The following is a 20,559-nucleotide window of genomic DNA, read 5'->3' on the forward strand; positions in this document are numbered from 1 at the left end:
AACTGTCGACAAGGTGATTGATTGAACAAACAGCTGTCACTACCGAAGTCTCTCCCCCCCCACTCCACACAAACAGATACATGCACACACAGAAAAACACCTCCCTCCCTCCCCCCCCCAGGCTGAAACGCACATACACAGCGAGGCCGAATCGTGTCTATACCCTCCTATTTTAGATAGCCACCCCCCCGCCGATCCCAGACGGAATCGACCCCCCCCCTCACTCCACCCAAAATTCCAGATGAATATTTTTTTTTTCTTTCCCAAGTAGTAGGGAGCAGCGTATTAATGAATACAGGGGCGTTCTCCATTGTCATTGAAAAATATACTGTGCCTATCCCTGCATCCCTGACAGATGCACACGGATGTCACTCTGAAGATGCTCTTGTTGTTTCATCAAATGTGCTTTGAATGAATGGGCAGCCCCTTCCTCTTGCCTCTCCTGCCCCAGAATGCACAAGCACACCACTAAGCATCCAGTCCATCTAAATCAGCACTGAAATAAAATAAGACAAAGCAACACTTTTTCCTTTCTGCTTAGGTGGGTGCTTTATTCCAGCTATGTAAAGCTGTATTTTTGTAAATAAAGATGTGCAGTATATAACTGCGTTTTAGAGGCACACTGTGCTTGGAATTTGGGGTCCTGGGTTATTTGTATATGTGTATGAGTGGTGGTGGGTTGGGGAAGCAGTGGGGGGGACAAGATGAGACCCAAAGCAGTTTAGGGGGTGGGGCAGTTTGTTCATATCAGGGAGAAAAACGTCTTAGGACTCAAATCAAATTCCCCTTATCGGCGCGTTATTTGGAGACGTTATCAGGCGCGGTAATGTGGTTATAAATTCAATTTCAGCTGAAAGATTTCCTTGTTTACTGACGGTGGCGTGTCGAGGCGGGGGGGACGAGGCCGCGGTGGAGCTGGGTGGGGGGGGGGGGGGAGGGTGTAAACACTTGATGCATGTGGGGAGACTCATTTAGGTGCTTTGTTGGATAAAAAACACAATAAGGATAAGGAGAGCTCTGACACTGTGTCAAGGGCACAGAAAGAGGGAGTGCTCTGTTTGGGTTGGTTACACATTCTCACTTAGATGTTTCTTCATTTAAGGGACAAACTATCCAGCCATGTGGTTGAAGCCGATACTGTGGCTTCCTTCAAGAAACAGAGGGATGAGATTCTTCGATCAATTAGATACTAACTTCAGAATGGGCTAGGTTGCCTGAATGGTCTTCCTCTCATTTGCAGCTGTTCTTATATTTTCAGTACTTTGGGCCTTAAGATCTGCTACACCCTAGGTATGCATATACATATCGCTAATAACCTTATTTTGAGATGTGCTGTGAAAAATGAGATTTTCCTCCTCCTCCGGTGGATTTTCCCAACATAATCGTTCATTGAAACATCCCGAAAAATAATAGCCTCCATTCCTAGATCGGTGCCGCTTGCTGCAGAAATAGAGCTTAAAAGACTGGTGTACCTGCTGTCTTTGATCACTCCAAAAGCACAGCGGTTCATGCAGCACAGCAATTTCTGTGCACTTGGGAACACGCTGCACCGTTTCCGCGCGGGGTTATAACCGTTTAACATCTCGGCTTTCTCGTCGGTGAGAAAGGGCCACCTCAGGTAACACTACGCAAGACTACAGAGCCATTTAATCCAGTCCACCGGCCCTCCTCCGAAAAGCCGAGCTCCAGCTATTTCAGACTGTGTCTCCATTCCTTAACTCTCTCTGCCCCCCTGCCCCTCCTCCCCCTTGGCCTCTCCCCCAGAGGATTGCTCCAACACTTGCTCGAACTCAATTTTCAGCACTTCAGGTTCTTTTTAAAAAGAGAATGATCAACTCTCCCTGCCAAGGAAAAGTTCAAGGGCCCCCATTAATTCAAAGCTAAAAATGACAAATTCATCTTCACACGACGATTAAATGAAGTCAGCCCGTAATTGATGCTAATTGATCCGCGGACTCTTTTACAGCTTTCGAGGCAAAAAGAAAATAACAGAAAGGACTGAAAGCAGGAAAGTTAATGATTTTTCTTCCCTGAATCCGATGCCGGTTAACCATTAAGGAGGACTGTGGTATGCCCGCACCTTCAGTGAGTGTGCCTGTGTTTCCAGCTGAGATCTACAGTACCGATGGGTTATTTTTGTTTTGCCTAGCTAGTATTGAGATATTTTCTTCCAAGCTATTTAAATCATTGGTCTTCATTTTCAAAGTGCTCACTTGAAAGACAAATATAATTCTAATAAAAGTATAATATGTCTTAATAATTGGAGATCAAAAGAACAGAAGAACAGTTTCAAAAGAGAGAAGGCTATTTAGCCTTTTTGGGCGTTAGGAGTTAATTCATCGAAGGCTCTTATCCAGCTGTTTCTTGAAGACGTCAGGATACCAGCCTCACCTACGTGGCTTTGTAGCTTGTTCTGTATTCCCATAACCCTTGGAATAAAGAAGTGCCTCCTGTTCTTAGTTGTGAATCTCCGTTCCAGACTCAGTTACTCGTGTCCTCTTGCTCATGTTTCACTGTTCATTCTGAAGTCAAATGAGTTCATGGCCTTTGAGGATTTTAAATACTTGTGTCAGGTCCCTGATGCATTTATTTCTCCACCTGAATCTTATTCTAACTGTATCGGGGTTGACATTATAGCAAAGCTCTTCTAGACAGGATCGGTCATTGAGGAATGGAGCTCCACTCTTTTTGAGCATTTTTCCAACTACAGGAAAGGTGAAAAAATACTTTAAGATCTATCCTGTGATTTAACACAGTGAGTCAGTATATAAAACATGAGGCCGAAGCTCCATCAGTGAGCAGGGGAGATCTCAGCCCACAGGCTGCCTGCTTGGGCTTTAATGAAGTCGCTGCTTTGCAGCTCAGTTTAAGAGGTGAAACATGCGGCTGGAAGTGGGCCTTGGAGAGGCAGCGCTTTCTTCCTAACTGGGCACATATGATCCTGACAGGAAACTTTTTCCACTTCAGAAATCAAAAACACAGACACTTACCACTCTCGGTGCCTTCCCCACCCTTCTCCCAGCTTCACACGCACACAGCCACCCGCACACAGCCTGCTGCCCCCCAACTCCACACACACAGCCTGCTGCCCCCCAACTCTACACACACAGCCTGCTGCACCCCAACTCCACACACACAGCCTGCTGCCCCTCAACTCCACACATACAGCCTGCTGCACCCCAACTCTACACACACACAGCCTGCTGCACCCCAACTCCACACACACAGCCTGCTGCACCCCAACTCCACACACATACAGCCTGCTGCCCCTCAACTCCACACACACAGCCTGCTGCCCCTCAACTCCACATACACAGCCTGCTGCACCCCAACTCCACACACACAGCCTGCTGCACCCCAACTCCACACACATACAGCCTGCTGTCCCCCAACTCTACACACACAGCCTGCTGCACCCCAACTCCAAACACACAGCCTGCTGCACCCCAACTCTACACACATACAGCCTGCTGCACCCCAACTCCACACGCACAGCCTGCTGCACCCCAACTCTACACACATACAGCCTGCTGCACCCCAACTCCACACGCACAGCCTGCTGCACCCCAACTCTACACACATACAGCGTGCTGCACCCCAACTCAACACACACAGCCTGCTGCCCCCCAACTCTACACACATACAGCCTGCTGCACCCCAACTCCACAAGCACAGCCTGCTGCACCCCAACTCTACACACATACAGCCTGCTGCACCCCAACTCCACACACACAGCCTGCTGCCCCTCAACTCCACACACACACAGCCTGCTGCACCCCAACTCTACACACACAGCCTGCTGCACCCCAACTCCACACACACAGCCTGCTGCACCCCAACTCTACACACATACAGCCTGCTGCACCCCAACTCCACACACACAGCCTGCTGCCCCTCAACTCCACACACATACAGCCTGCTGCACCCTCAACTCCACACACACAGCCTGCTGCACCCCAACTCCACACACACAGCCTGCTGCACCCCAATTCTACACACATACAGCCTGCTGCCCCTCAACTCCACACACACAGCCTGCTGCACCCCAACTGCACACACACAGCATGCTGCACCCCAATTCTACACACATACAGCCTGCTGCCCCTCAACTCCACACACACAGCCTGCTGCACCCCAACTCCACACACACACAGCCTGCTGCACCCCAACTCCACACACACAGCCTGCTGCACCCCAACTCTACACACATACAGCCTGCTGCACCCCAACTCCACACACACAGCCTGCTGCCCCTCAACTCCACATACACAGCCTGCTGCACCCCAACTCCACACACACAGCCTGCTGCACCCCAACTCCACACACATACAGCCTGCTGTCCCCCAACTCTACACACACAGCCTGCTGCACCCCAACTCCAAACACACAGCCTGCTGCACCCCAACTCTACACACATACAGCCTGCTGCACCCCAACTCCACACACACAGCCTGCTGCACCCCAACTCTACACACATACAGCCACACAGCCTCTTAACTCCCGACTCCACACACCCACTCAGTCTCGTGCTCTCCCAACTCCACACACACAGCCTGCTGCCCCCCTTTCCTCGGCTCAGTAAACGAGCTCTACAGTAAAAGTCATGTCTCTGTCGGCAGGCAGGTACCCATTTCTGAAGTCAGAATCTCCAAAGGCCAGTTTATAGGTAGCAGCTGCGCAGGGTCACCCACTTAATTTTACTGGGCTGACAGATGACCCGGCAGGGGGTAAAGTACAGTCGGAATTTCTCCACTCAGGACAAAATTACAATGTTAGCACTTTTTATTTTAAAAGCCATTTAAGTCCATCTTGCAGCTTATTAGCAACGTCTTTGTTCTCTTGCCAAAACATTTACTGTACGCCACATAGAGCACTCGTCTAGGCCAACCTGCAGAAGTCTGGAACTTCCTTCGGCTCCACTGGGAGCACAGCGCTCTCTCGCTTGTGTGCGTATAAGGAAAAAAACGGGAGCGATCATTTTTGGAAAAGTAAATTTAGAAATATAAATGAAGTGCGCTCTTTAAATTTTGCCCCAAGTGGCTGTGCTCCAATCGGAGTGCACTGCAGCACAGTCTACCTCCCACCTCTCCTGGAGTTCAAGTGGCCTGCTGCCAGCCGCAGGAAGGAAATTAGTTCTGCTCAGTGTTGGAGGTTTCAGAGTAGAGTATAAAACAACACAGAGAAGTGTCAGCCTGACAAATCAAAATAGCACAGATGAATGATAATACATCATGCCTCAGCCTTGCTGTGCTATATCAGATAAGTAGCGCAGCCCTTGCTTCTGACCTCCTACTGATGTTAAAATCACCCCAAGCCTACTGACATTAACATCACAGATAAATGTGGGCTCAGTGTGCAAAAGGCATGATTTTAAATGGTATTTTTTGTGCTGAGATTTGAAATTTGAAAATTTCACATTGAAATCTCACATCGTGTTGGAAATTGTCCCTGTAATGGAGAAGAGTCTGGCCAGTGAATCTAGCCAGTCTGAGAGAGCAGTGTCTTTTTGTTGTGTGTGTAATTGCGAGGGTTTCCTGTGTGCCACAGGGCTGGGAGCTCAGAGAGCACCTAGTAGCTCTGGAATTTCATCAGGCTCCTCAGTCGGGATCGTGTACAACTCCTGACAAATTATGACACCCCCCGACAAACATCCCCCAATTCATCATACAGGCAAATCAGTGGTATTACAGTGAAAGGAGGGCGAAGACAACTGTATTAGCGCAGTAATGGATGTGACGTATTAATAACCTGCCAGTGGGGCTCCGTGGCTGTGTTAAAGCATGTCCATGAACTCTGACAGAGACCCTGTTGATGCACATCATGATGCACTCACACACTTTCAAAACGATCTCTTGTCTGTCCCATTTTCCTCCTTGTTTGCAAATGGTATTTGTGTTACCGTGGGCTGTCGCTTCCCTGTTGCAAGTTGTCTGCCTGTCTGTCAAATCCAGTGTTTCTCAACACACTCACACACACAGATGTTTCTCAGCCCACTGCTTCCTTCCACGCACGCGAACACGTCACCTGCCCGAACGTGTTATTAATTTATTCATTTGCGTTGTGCATATTAACAGTGGAAAGGAATCTTACTTCAGTGTTTCATTTGATGGCGCCTGGAACTGCTAACAGTGAAGCACAGGGCTCGTGCTCATCCACTCTCAGGTGTTCTGTTTTTCATTTTTTTGTCCACCAAACGTGGACCAAAAAAACTAACTAGCACCACATGCGATTTCCATGTGAACGGTCTTCTGTCCCATGGGAGTAGACCAAAGGAGCAACACAACACTTCCGTTACTGCACAAAACCAATATATATAGACAAAATTTAATTCATGTTTTCGTTATTGTTCTCACGCTTTGGACATTTGTGTGAATTTCCCATATGTGACCGGCATTAATCTATCTCTCTGAATTGTATTATTTTTCTAAATATTTTTCCTCGGATATATTTTTGTCCTCATTAAAATGTGTTCGTTCCCGAAGCCCAGGTGATGCAATAATTGTTCGTAAAAAATAATAGCAAAAATATTGTTCTCACAGATGCTTAACGATAACAAGGTGGGGGAGGCTACATAAAAATTCTCGGAGACATTTTCCCGAAAAATAAAAATTCCAGCGAGGCAGTCGGTTTTGGAGAAATGAAATGATCCATCTTGGTGCATTAGGAGAAATCAGGCATGTGTTCAATCAGGACTGTCAGGCAGATAGCCCCCTCTGGCCCCCCTCCTCTCTCCGCTTGGCATTTCTGTGAAGAATCTCCCCGCTAAAAAGTTTTGTCAGCCCTATTTCCTCGTTACCGTAGCGCCTCTCCTCCTGCTGGCCCTGTCCTGCGTGGCCTGGCAGATTAAATGGCGTGCCCACACGCTGCCTGCCCCAGATACCCCATGCGCGCGGCCCTCCGGGGTCTGGGTGAGGGGGCTCCCAGCATTAATCATCTTTAAGACGCTGACAGCCGCCACGTGCCCTCACCACTGTCACCAGCGGGGGATCCGTTCCTCTGTCTGCAGCTCCCCATCACTCACTGCCAGGGGGGAGCAAAGTCGTGAGATTGCGGGGTGGGGTGTGTGTGTGTGGGGGGGGTTCCAGGGGGTACGGCGGAGAGAAACTCAGGATGAGGAGACCGAAGGCAGGGAGTAAGGGAAGAATTGGAAGTGAAAAGGGAAGGAGACGGCGAAAATAGCAGGGGAATCAGGTGGGAGACACAGGGAAGGGAGGAAGATTGAGAGTGAGAAGCGAGAGGGAAGCAGAAGGGGTCTGTCTTCTCTCACAGCCTGGGTGCGATTAATCACTGGCCCTCTCAATTTGGTTGATTTACTTCCCGGAGACAGGCAAGGGTGTGTACACGGTGTACCCAGGCTGCACGGCGACATAATGTGCCTGTCTATAGGAAAAACATTAGGCCAGCACCACCGGCCTGTTGGCCCTGATTGATGGGATGTTGACAGAAAGAGAAACTTGTGCCACCTTTGACAGGTCTAGGAGAACCGGGAGTTTGTGGGTGGAAAAGAACATGCCTTGTTGAACTTCTGTGCTCTCGAACTTGAACTGGATTGACGTTACAGTCACTTTTTTTTTTACATTTATGCCATTATTCTAAAATGTAAAACATTGGCGACAGTTTGGGAAGGTAGGAAGAAAAGAGTTGATTATAAAACTGGCCACACTGACCTGTAACAACTAGTCCTTACATCCCATTAATATTAAATGCCTTAAGTAAACATTCCACTTAAGTTTTACTCTTAAGTGCCCTTTGAGCTTTAATGATGTTTTACTTAGCAGGTGAACACATTGGATTGAATATCCTAGTTGAGGGAAGAGGGGTCCAAATTAAGTACTGAAGGCGCTTGATGCTCAAGATGTTTTTTTGCAAACAACACTTGTCACTTATCCCAGCACTCACTGAGCTGTCTGTTGGCACTGGAGCTGTACATGGGCTATGAGAGCAATTGTATAGGTTCATGAATATGCTAAATTGGTGTTCAGACATCTTGAGTGTTGGCAAGTTCTGAAAACCCTTCAATTTCCAGTCTCCTAACAAGCCTGTTTGTTTCTGTGATGTTTTCCTAACTGTAAATCAGCCATCCCTGGGTTTCAGTCATATGTTCGCTGGCTCCTCGGCAAAAACGAACAGATCCTGTTTAGATGGCAAAGACTACCGCTAGTAGAAATGTGAGGTATTGATTTTCCTGAACATGGAAAGGGGCTGCTGTGTTATTGACAAGGATAGCATGTGACATCATCTATATGTGATTGTCAGAGCTTACAACAGACATTCTCACTCTCTTTGTCTTGCTCACATGTACCACCATTTGCTAGACGTTCTAATGATCCTGTCACAAAGACCTCGTCCAATTTCTTCTTCTTCATCACCTTCATTTTCCTCAACACGAGTGGCATTGATTTCTGTATTACTCTAGCCTTTTACAGCCCCGTGCATGTAAGAGGTGAAGGTGCCCCTGCAATCAGGCACATACACAAATTCGCACAAACACACACACACAGAGACGCCCGCACGGCAGCGATGCTCCCACACAGACACGCGCGCGCTCGCAAGCGCAGCGCTCCGACTCCTTGTTGCGCGCCAGCGACGTGTCATCCATCACGACTCTGACAGATGGGCCTGTCGGATTGTTTTTCATTAGGCAGCCCGGGCGCACCTCATCGCGAGCACAAATGACAGCCTCGCCACCACAAAACTTTACAGCTGCCGGCTCATTAAGGGGGTTTAAAACACATTCCTGCGCTCGCTCGGTTTTCTGAAGCGCTGCCGTCTTCCTCTTTGCCAGAAGAATCCCACATTCGCGGCGAAGGCCCGAAAGAAGAGCAGAGAAACTAGCGTCGAAAAAACTGCAGGAGCCCTCTTCAGCATGCTGGTGCTTACCTGTTCCATTGAAACTTCCAATGGCAACAGACAAAAAGTAGTACATTTATTACTTATTCTCTGATAGTTGTACACTATTCTGCTCAGAAAGATAAGCCAAGTCGTCTAGGCCTTTGGAAGTTTGCTGCCTGAGATCAACGCGCAGTTCTAGATTACACGCTGTAGCTGGATAGCTCAGCAGTCAAAGAGTTAAATTGATTAGACATTGGCTGGCTGCTGTCCTCCTGCCAGCTCTCTGCCATCAGCAGGATGGACAAAATAAAATGACATCCTTAAAACTGCAGCGCAAACAAACTCAAATTGTTTGTCTGTAATAGCAGCAATGAATGCAGGCCTGTGCATCGCTGCCGTAAGTCCACACATGGGGATCGATCGTGGAAAATGGAGCACAGCCTGTGTGATTACAGACCTGCATCTCCGTGTGGCATCCCGCTTAAAGCATTAGTGAGCACACTGTCATTTTTACAACGTTTCCATTACCTACTGCTGCTGTCGCCTGGGCTTTAGAGTATGGATTTGGGAATGTGTTTTTCAGACATCATCAAGCCTGTTCCCACATTCCTTCACATAATTATAACCCTGCCCTGATCTCTAAAAGGAGCATTCATATTGACTCTCAGCATTCCACTTCCAGGACAATAGATGGTGATACTGGTATCTCAAACCTTAATTTGCTGTCTGAAGTACATTCTGTAGGTACAGTGCTGAATCAAGGGGTTGGCAAATGTTCCATCAGGCTTTGCCGTTGCAGGTATGGACAGAAAGACTGTCAGAAGAGGGATATTAATCCACCACCTAATTTGTCGTTTGAACATTTTTGGTATCATGGTGCAACCTTTCATGGTGAGCACTCTCACAGTGTGCTTTCAAATAAGTCATGTTACCCCGGCTCATACAGAGAGTACAGCAGAAGAGTAGCAGGTCATTTTGAATTACATTTTAAGTAAGCAATATTGTATATTTCAAAATTGTCAAGGAACTGCATTCAAAAAACATAAAGCTATAAAACTCAGGGCTAAACATATTAAAGTTTATAGATGCAGAAGCAGATGAAATCTAAGTAAGTTTTACAATGTGTAAGGCAGTAATATTAAAGTCATGTATATGAGTAGCTGCTCCCCTGCTAGAATCTTCTACAGCTGTTAGTGACAATACTGCATTGGTACTTGACTGAGGTAAAGAGAATCCTGTTTAATCATCTTGGTTTTCCATTGTCTTAATCTGTAAAAATGCCATTTGACTCCATCCCCAGTGCCCAATGAGTTTAGGTTCAGGGAAAGTGTTGGATATTGGGGTCCTTCTGTACTGTACTGAAATAAATCCAAATGTTCATTTGGATGCCATTTCCTTGCAAAAATTGACAATAGGAACGAAGTGTTGACATAATTAATAGACTGCAGATGGTAAAGTCGAGCTCCAGATTAATTCGTTCTTCATTTATTAATTATTCCGTTTTGGGTTTATTTTAATCCATGCATAAGAATTCACAGCTAACTTTGTAAAATGCAGCTTTTAAGGTCAAATTAATTCAATCAATACTTCTCAAAAGGGTTCTTTTCCAATTCCAACTTAGGAGACCCTGTGGAAGGAAATGCACTTTCCTCTCACCTGTGGGAGAGCCCTATCACTTGTATTCGCTGCAAGTCAAGCAAGCGAGAGCATTGAAAAGCGTGCTCGCTGGCGTTTTTGCTGAGTTCGTACACTGATCCACTGACTTTGAGGAGCCCTGTGGGTGCCCTCACCAGTGGGCGTGTGCTGAGTCTTCTGTGACTGGAAGTGGATCAGTAGAGACCCCCTCCTCAGCCCCTCCTCTCCTGTATTCATTAGTGGCCACAGCTGTGCAGCCAGCCAATTACTTGGAAATAATCAGTACATTTAGTAGTGAATTAAATATTAATTACTCCTCGGCAGCTTGTTTTGTTTTGGTGCGCGGGGAATGGGGCAGGGAGAGGAAGCATTGTTTTGTCTTCCCCCTGGTATCAGCAAGATGGTCAGATGTGGAGAGATCTGCTCACAGGCGTGAGTGAAAATCTGAAGGATGACGCGGGGAGGGGGGTCCGGTGGACAAGACGTTCTTGTGTGCCCTCGCTCTCAAGGGGAAAGGGTGAGGGTTGTGGGAGGGGCCACCAGCGCACTGTACGGGTGATGAGGAAGGGCGGCGAGCCGACACACGCGCAGTGGAGTGATCATGACCTGATTACTGTGCCCATCGATTGTGTACCAGTGAATTAAATACCAGTGCACTCCTGATCACCGGCTCCTGAGCTCCTGAGAGTTAATGTGCGGCGGAAGGTGCAGTCTGTTGGTCTCGCAGTGCCCTCGGACACGACTGGAATAAATGTGCTGTGGTAATGAGGGACCCACGCAAACCAGACAGCTTGAAAAGCGGACGAGCCGCAACAGTGACACGATCTCCCTGAAGCGTCTCAGACGTAGAAACAAATTCTAGAAAAGCACCGTGCCTGAGCAACCTGGCTTTGCCGCGAAGCCGTCTTTTTCTCCGCGTTACGTATCTTTGTTTACAGACGCCGCCTGTAATTGCTTTGGCACAGCTTCAATTATCTTGTCACGTCAGCGCAGGCCTGCCGAGCTGAACTGGAAAGGAAAGGGGTGACAGGAGAAAGGGGGCAGGACAGACGAAGAGAAGACAGGCTAAAGGCCGGGATGCAAACAGGGGGAGAAAGGCAGAAGGAGTGAGAGAGGGAGAAGAGAGGGAAGAAGAATTAAATAGTAAAGGGAAACACAGGTGGAGGGAGAGGGAGAGAGAGAGGGAGAAGGGAGCGATGGAGACACACAGATTGTAATCGATTACCCATTTCTCAAAGTCACTTAAAGTGTCCAGTGTGGCGGGCTGTTGGGTTGTTAAGTGGCAGTGCGGAGGAATGGGAGTTGGGTATGCAGAGGCACGCTTGCCTGTGAGGTTGGAGGGGGGGTGGAGGGGCTGGGGACTGAGGAACAGAGGGGGGGGGGGGGGGAAGAGCTAACATTGACCTCGCCAACTCAGTGCTGATGAATCTGTTCTCTCGCAGGAAATACTTCTGACAGGCCAATATCTGCACAGCGGTATGTGCCCCAGGAGGGGTCTCTGTATATGTGTGTATATGTTTATGCGCGTTTGTTAAAATGGGGGGGGGGGGGGAAAGGGAGGAGGGGTGCACTGCTGATCCATCACCCTCTCAAATTATAGGCACATCAGTACATCACTAACCAAACAGCAAACAGACCACTGCCCTCCAAGTCAAGGACACAGCCACCTAGAGCCCAGGAATTTATCACCAGGGGTTATCTCTGTGCTCTGTGACTTCTGGGCTTTGGGAAGATGTCGGCTGTGATCGTATCGCTCCTCACAGGCAGGGCCAAGCCTGGGCAGTGTTTGATAGAGGCACTTCCAGACAAAACAGGATGTTGCTTGTTCAGGGGGCCAGGTGGACTAAGCACTGCAGTTCAGTCCGTGTTCTTAGGAATGAATATTCAGAACTGAAATTCTCATTGCCTTTGAGAAAACTGAAGCTTTAGTGTGGTTGATGATGCTGTATGACCCATTGGTCGAAGTGGATGTCCAGATACCCCGGTTCCTCCTGAAGCACACCTGTTGAAGAACACCTGTTCCCCTGTTCCGGTCTTAGATGATCTGATGTGGCTTCGCACACAAAATGCAAAGACATCTGTTTTGGCAAAACCTGTGTCTGAATTATAATTCAGATAAGGAATTAGCTCAGTTATCTGAGCTCTGATGTGTAGACTTTGGAAGAAAGAATAATCCATTTTTGGTTGGCTTACGTCAACCCCAAAAGAAACTTATCACTTACAGTATAACCGTGAAAAATGTCCACAGTATTTAGGAACATAAAACAAATCATGTTTGTAGATGAGACACTGATGTTTTATTAAGGTTGCAATAGAGTGTTTGTACTGATTGACTGGTTTATCAATGGGGCTCCACTGTGAAAGTCACAGGGTTGTAGTGTGTATGTGCACCATTGGCAGCAATACATGATGTGCATCTACTATGCATTCTTTGCAGAATACGGATTCTGTCTCGTGGGATTGTCTGTCTCATTCCTCTCATAGACCTTAAACAAGCATGTGACTGTTCTTGGCCTCTGAGATCTATATTTCTCTTCATCCTAACTCAGACCCACAGACGTTCATTGCAGCAAGAAAGCACGTGTAACATGAGCAGCAGGAGGACGTGTGTCCTTGTCCTGCTGGAATGCTGTCATGTCAGGATGAGTCTGTAGGAAGGACAGCAGGTGAGGTCCCAGGATTTGGTCAGTGTAGCTCCATGAAGTCAGGTTATGATCAACCACTACAAGTGGGGATCTGTAGCAACTACACACCACGATCCAAACTATCACACTTTGACCTCCCTCTTATTGGTCTGCTGTACACAATTAGAGTATTATTCTGCACCACACTTGCTGATGTCCATCAGGATGGTTGAAATCTAGATTCATCACTATAGAGGACTTGGCTCTACTGCTGGTAACTGAGCCCAGCCTCTAACCTACCAATGTCTTGAAGATGTTGGCCTCTTGAAAAACAGGGAATATTGCTTCCTTTATGTGTTTTTCTTTCTGTTGGTGTCACCAGCCTTGACATTCAACAAGTTAAATTGCCTCCTGTCATGTGCCCAATCCACTCTCTCACTAATGAGCTGATTTAGTGCTTGTGCAGCAGTTAAAGTCACTGGAATTTATCATCACAGCTGAGTTATGAATGATCAATTAATGATGCCACAGAAACATTTAATCAATATCCCAAATCCCCGTACTTTGTTTTTCTAAAAACATACATGCATAAGCAGAGGGATACTTTTTAGCTGCTCAGTATATAACAGTCTTCATCGACCTAAATTTCTATAAGAAAAGTCACTTTAGCTGTCAGAAGTAACTAAATAGTATGGTTGCTAATGCCGAGAGCACCTCTCCTGAACGAATTGCTGTTGTAATTATTTCGAGTGCCGTTTAAAAATAAAGACAGCGGATTTAAAAATAACTTTCACGGTACTTTCTCATCGCCAGACTTTCTTGAAGATGAAAGCGCTGGGAGATGGATTGCTGGGCTCGCGGAGACGGGCTAGCCGAGAGGGTGTGTCTGTGAGAGGATGGGGGGGGGAGGCAGTGGTGGAACACGATGTCTCGCTGTCTGGATTGTGTGCGGGTGAAGGGTGGGCCTCACGAGGGTGAGAGGTGCTGCTCCCTGAGTGGGCCCAGTGGTGCTGGTGATGGCCCGTCCATCCCGGATATCCTGCCTGGGAGTCAGATGCGAGCGGCCCCATTGTTTCTCCAAGGAGCTGTCTTTATAAATAGACTTTCCGCTCGGTCCAGCTCGGATGCAGTCTGTGTGGACAGACATTAGGCCCGGTCAGGAAGTCTCCTCTTTGAGTCGCAGTCTAAATGTTTATTTTTACTGCAGGGCAGCTTTTTATATCTGGAAATCCTTTGAAACCGCTGTGAGGTCAGCTCCGTTTGTTTTGAACTGGCCGCACATGGCCGGCCGACTGAGGTAGTAATATAGCTTTCATCGTGTTACAAGGAAGTAAAAAGTGTACTTGCCCAGAGGAGGGGAGCTCTTTATTTTCAGAAGGGTTGCAATTGAAATACTGCTGTTTAGGAGTATTCTTTTTAAATGTACTCACCTGTGAATACTGTTGTATGTGTGTGCCAGGTGATTTACATGGAGCGTGTAGTTTACATGTTGATTTACATCCTAGTTTCCTTGCGGTATCTAAATTACTCAAACGGCATATACAGTACATTCATTCTACTGTATGATTTGTTGCTGGATGAATAATCTAAACTCCTGTCGTGCAGGTGGTAATATTTTCTGAGCATTCTGAAATGTGAATATTGAACATAACTCTTTTTTGGTGAGGATCAGGACTAGTGACTCTGGTATGAACCCATTTTGGTCATACAGTATACAGTATGTCTCTTCTGGAGGCCAAAAACCCAGCTTCATCTGTCCTTCCCTTGTTTTCCTTTTCCCAGGCAAGAAGAAGACCTCCCTGTATGACAGCCAAGCCCCTATCTGTCCCATCTGCCAGGTTCTGCTGCGGCCAGGAGAACTCCAGGACCACATGGAGCAAGAGATGGACAGGCTGACCCAGCTCCACATCAGGTAGCGGGAGGGAGTTGTGAGGCATGCAGAATAATCAGCCGACATGGAGGGAGCACGCAGCAGTGCAGATATTATAAAATAAGAAAGCTTACAAATGAGAGGCCATTGGGCCCATCCAGGTCATTTTAGTAGGCTAATTGATCCAAGGATCTCATCCAACTGTTTCCTGAAAAAATCCCAGGTTTTGGCTTGGCTGGGTAGCTTTGCATAACAAAGTGCCTCCTGTCCTCAGTTTTCAATGCACTTCCATGTTATTTCCACTCGTGACCTCTGGTTGGTGTTTTGACTGTAGGCGAAGAGAAGTGGAGTAAATAAACCCTCCGGATGTGAAACTGGGTTATTATTCCAACACATATGCAACAAATAAGAGGATATAAAGAGGGATAGATGAGGACGAGGGAGCAGAAGACTATCTCTTAGTAGACATTATAGGGTGGGGTCAGTAATTCACTGGCTTTACTAAGGCCACCGTGCTTCCCAGTGCATTGGAACACAAGAAGAGAGAGAAAAAGGCAGCTGTTAGAAAAGAGGTGGTTGCTCATAAATCACCGCATGGCTGCAGATTATAGGAATTTCCAGCTCTAGGTAAGTAGTGTCAGGCATGGATATGTACAGTAGATCAAGCGAGAGATACACAGGTAGGCCAGTGGGCTGACAGTAAGACAGATTTAAAATGTAGTCCACTCAGGGGTGGCTGTGTTAGATCAGTGACTCTGTGACAGGGAGGGAGCTCATGTGAGAGAGCCTGCGAGACATTGTCTCACACTGCACTCTGTCAGCATATGCTCACATGCGGCACAGTATTTCAAGGAGATCTTGTGGAAAGAAGAAGTAGACAAAAGCACCGATTTTACTCGTACGCCCTATGCAGCAGTGTTCACTTTCTCACTCTGCCCACGTATCGTGATGAGCTAACATTTTCTCTGCTCCGAAAAAGTCTCCAAGCTCACCTTGCTGTGATGATCGGACCTGCTGTGGCCAAACACTACTTTCCTGCCCCTGCCATGTAACTAGGGGTCGACAGTGCCTTTTTCCCAGCTCACCAGCCTCACAGCACCACCCGCTAAGCCACCTGTAAAGAATGAGCTGGTGCAGAAGATTAGCCTAGCCTGTAGCCTGAGCGAGCCAAGATTGAGTAGTATCTATCATGCTGCAATGGGAGTCATTATTTAATAATTAATAAAGGGCACTTTCCTACCTCCCTTCCCTTCTCTAGTCAGTACTTGTGGACAAGAGGTGCTGTCGTCTTTGTTTAACGACTGCTGTTATTTAAAGAGATAGCGTCATTCTTCCTCATTTGTCAGTAGGGGACACTGGTCCATGTCAGGGTTTCATGATTTAGGCTCGCCTGTTCCTTTCCTATTAACCCCTTTGCTGTTGGCTTTTGAATTATGAGGAGGATGGCAAGCAGTTCGTCTTGATTTAACGAAACAGCAGGCCGTAGGAGCTAGATGTGCCTGTGGGTTTGTCCTTGTTCAAAGCCAATATGTGAGGACTTCTTTTACCTTGCGCTGAAGTCATTTGACACTGTAGTGTGGATAAAGGCCTTTCATAACTTACACCTGGCTCTTAGTAGGTTAAAAAAGAATATATTTTAAAAGAATATACATTTAAAAAAAGAAAGAGAAAGAGAAACCACCAGGTTACCTTATACATTTGGACATGACAGTGTATAAAAATGTTTTCTTTATTTATAAAGTGTTACAAGTACCCCTTATTTTCCTAGGGTTGCATTGTGGAATAAAGTAAAAAGTTAAAATAATCAATAGATATAATCAAGCTCAATGCCCTCAATAAAGCATCCAATATGCTGCTTGTATTTAATTACACAATTCTTCGAATTTTCGAGAGATCTGATTATCATGTGATAATCACAGCCTTTTTATATAGTTTCTTTAATAGTAAAAAAGATCAACTGGGACAGTGCTATGCTCTCACACCTTATTCTTTAATGTGTTGACAAGAGACTGAACGTATACTTATTTATTACAAAATACATATATCAATGTAGACCAGAAATAAACTGTTCTGCAGATGAAGAAAGCAGAGTAGCAGCGTGAGCCAAGTGAGCAATCAGACCTGTCCGACTCACAAAGAAAAGACTGGCAATCCATTCAGAAAAACGCAATAGCATTGTGCAGTTCTTCCAACACTGGGGTACTAAGAGCTGTAACGTTTCCCCTGATGTGCTATAATCAACTAATGAGCAAACCACAGTATTGCAGGCAGGACAGATTTCTAAAGGATCTGTGCTGAGTGTTCTAGACCTGCAACTATAGATCTCAAACCGGCCTGAAAGCTGGGGTGGTTGTCAATGAAACAAGGCGCTGAACTCTAAGCTCACAGCACCCCCTACTGAAACAAGCGCCTCTGCACAGCACGCCCTTGACACCCTCCTATCCCTTCCCCATTACCACATTTCTGCCCTCTGCCGCCATCTCAATAAGCCCAGGCTGTTCCACCCGCATTACATATGTAAGAACCTCATTGAAAGTGACATGTCGAATTCGGGGCAATTTGTGAGAAATCTCCCTTTAATAATACCGTTTCATTTTGTCCAAATGAGACTTGAATGCATGTAAAATGGAAAAGGATATTTAAGATGTAGCATTAGGCAGATGCTTTGCTGGGGGCTGAGTGGATATATATGAGATTGTGGCTGCTGTGCTTCACGGGAGGCCCCTCTTACAACATGTCACCTGTTTTTTTTCTCTCCCCTTCTCTCCCTCCCCTGCGTTCATTCCTCATGTATGTAAATTGAAATCTATCATGCCCTTAAACATCAATCTGCAGAGGGAACAGCTTAGAGGGCAGAGCAATCTACATATCCCCGCATAATCAATTTGGCTTGAACAGAGGGATGGAAAATTTGGTGGCAAACAACAAAAAAAGCAATCTTTATCTGCTTTCGGGCCCCGGTTTATTTAATTTTGACTCTCGTTTTTTTTTTTTTTCTGTCATTGTTTCGCTGCTTGTTTAGAGAGGGATAGGGGCAGGCTGTGTCCTGGAAGCTGATGTGGTCCCTTCCCCTGCAGACTCAGTCGCTTGTCTTCCATCCCTGAAGGGCCTGTTTCCTTCGACCATGCGCTTCCGTGCCCTTGCCTCTTCGGTAGCTAAATCCACACCACCGCTGCCCTTTCAGGGGCAGACTGGTCACCAGTAAGCCGGCAAAGAGTTGATGCTGCTCCCGCTAGACTGTCCCCACGTTTGACCCAAATCCACAAGGACATCGCCCCCTGGTGGTGGGTGCTCCAAGACAGGTTTCTCAGCAGACGGAGAGGCAGTGCCAGTCGGCGCTGTAGCAGAATATCTTGCACACCGGGCGTGCCGGCCACCGCAGTGCAGGTGTGTGGCCTGTGTCAGTATGCACAGGCAGTGGCTGGGGCGAGCACTCCAAACATTTGGAGAGTACCTTTCCTCACATGACACTTTGTAGAAATGCCCCTCTTCTATTTCTATCAAACTCTCCCTCTGTGGCCTTCCTCCTCTGTCCCCCTCCTTCAGCTCACTATTCCCCCTTCCTCTCCCCAGGCATGCACATACACATCGCCAACATCCCCGTCTCGTGTGTAGGCCTGCCTGGCCTGTTGCTGACAGTGGATCTCTGCGGCAGGTGAAATTCCCTTTAGATTGATAAAGACGAAGTGCTTCGTCCTCCCCACCTACGTGCCCGGCCACTCGATACTTTTTTTCTTTTGGTCCCTGCTGTCCTGTGGCTGACAGCCTGGTGGAGCTGGTGTGGACTGCAATGACAGGCTCAAGGGCACAGGCTGTGGCAGGCTCAAGACATTAACTGCTGTCCATTGCAAAACCACTGAGCACCTTCTCCTCTCATCCCCTGTACGCCGACCAAGAGAGAGGGTGAGAGAGCGAGAGAGAGAGAGAGAGAGAACAGATTAACATGCTTGCCCTTTTCTTAATAACATCTGTGTGATTTATCCCAAATTTTAATTGGAAAAATTTGCCAGCTAATTGATTTTTCTTTCTTCTCATTTAACGTTGTAATTGAGGACGTCATAAAGCAGAGATTGAGTAAGTCACTTCTCTGTGGGCGTGCGTCTCTGTGAGCGCGCTGGAGTGTGTGCAGAAAGGCCGCAGCGCGTGTGACGGGTTGGTCTCACCATGTGCTTTAGAGGTGGGCTCCTCCTGAGCCTGAGAACGAAGGAGAAGGGGATTTTGTAGAGAGTGACACCTGTAAAATCCAGAACTGCTTGAGCCTTTCTTTGTCAGGGGTATAGAATCAGGTGGGTGAAGAGAAAAAAGGAAATCAGTGAACTGAGGTAGAGCACGGGCAGTTTTATTTAAATCTGCAAAAGCTGAAGAAGCCATTCAGTGAAACAGTTTTTTTTAGGATTGTGATAGTGCATTGTTTGGATTTAAACTCTGCTTTTTTAAACAGGTTTGCTCGTGCTAAGGTACCATGGCTTTGTTGGAATGCAGTTTTTTTTTGTCTTTTTCTGTTTAAATATCTTATTAACTAAACTAAATTAAACTCCGAGGCACTCACCGGCTCTCTGCTCTCCCCGGCTCTTGTCTGTCTGTTTCCTTTCTCTCAGCGTCCGCTCATTTCAAAATCGTTTTATTGGCTTGACAAGACAGGCAGGCATCTTTTTGCCAAAGCACACACATCAAAATTCATTGAAACTGCACAGTGAAAAGCTGTGAAAACAGGCCCGTGTGAGCAGTGCACCACTCTCTTCTGACTCTGAGTTTCCCCAACACCCCCCCCCCCCCCCCAGCCCCAGCCTCCTCTGTCTGCCTTTATCTGGATCTTCTTCTCCGTTTTTCATTGTTTTCGCTCTCTGTCTCCGACGTGGCGTCTCTCTGTCAATTTTAAGGTTCTTCTTTGTCTGCACTGTGCCTGTCGTCTGCTTTCCTTGGACAGTTGTCATTTTGAATATTGTGATCGTCACTTAACAATAACAGAAGATTCATCTTGCGGAACACATTGCACCTTCTTCTTCCCTCCTAAATGTCCACGCATTTTATGTCACCTGGCTGTGTGCGTTACTCCACATTGAAATCAAATCTCCGTGGTGACTTTGGACGATCTCCGAAAATGTATTTTTCACCCCCGGCTGTGGCCACTCATTTTGAATTTAATTCTGCAACCATTTGTCCTGACAGTTATCACAGCAGGTCAACGGGAGCATCTTGTCTGATCGGGTTGATCTTTAAATCACCGACTTTTTGAAAAGTTTCCTTCAAGATGAGCCGCTGCCTAGCTGATATCTAGCCATGACATTTGTAACTGGGTAGTCCAGTTGTGAATGTAGACCGCAGACAGATGTTAGGTGAGAAACTGAGGCATTAACTCTTCTTAACCCATTAACCTCATCTGTTCTGAGCCAAGAAAGAGCAATAAAACCCAAGGATCCTGCAAAGATCCTCCTGCATCTACCTTCAGCATGGGGCATTGTTTGTACAGATTAATGACACAATGCATTAGTTACAGTGGTTTAAAGGCCGACCCCCTCCCCACCTCCCCCCTGAGCAGTAACAGAGAGACTCGATGGCTGGATGTACTGTGTCACAGAGTGGATTTATGGTGCGGGG

General features: G+C 46.9%; 1 protein-coding gene across 5 annotated transcripts in view; it reads left to right on the top strand.

The window, feature by feature from the left end:
- rnf220a (ring finger protein 220a) overlaps positions 1–20,559 on the top strand; it is a 162,538-nt gene that overhangs the window by 96,405 nt on the left and 45,574 nt on the right. For all 5 annotated transcript variants that reach the window (XM_088927602.1, XM_088927603.1, XM_088927604.1 and 2 more), the window contains exon 2: positions 14,874–15,003. In XM_088927602.1, coding sequence (XP_088783728.1) covers positions 14,874–15,003 — 130 coding nt within the window. The remainder of the gene's footprint in view (positions 1–14,873; positions 15,004–20,559) is intronic.

This window comes from Atractosteus spatula, chromosome 11 (genome assembly GCF_055471065.1).
Source record: "Atractosteus spatula isolate fAtrSpa1 chromosome 11, fAtrSpa1.hap1, whole genome shotgun sequence".
Taxonomy (NCBI): domain Eukaryota; kingdom Metazoa; phylum Chordata; class Actinopteri; order Semionotiformes; family Lepisosteidae; genus Atractosteus; species Atractosteus spatula.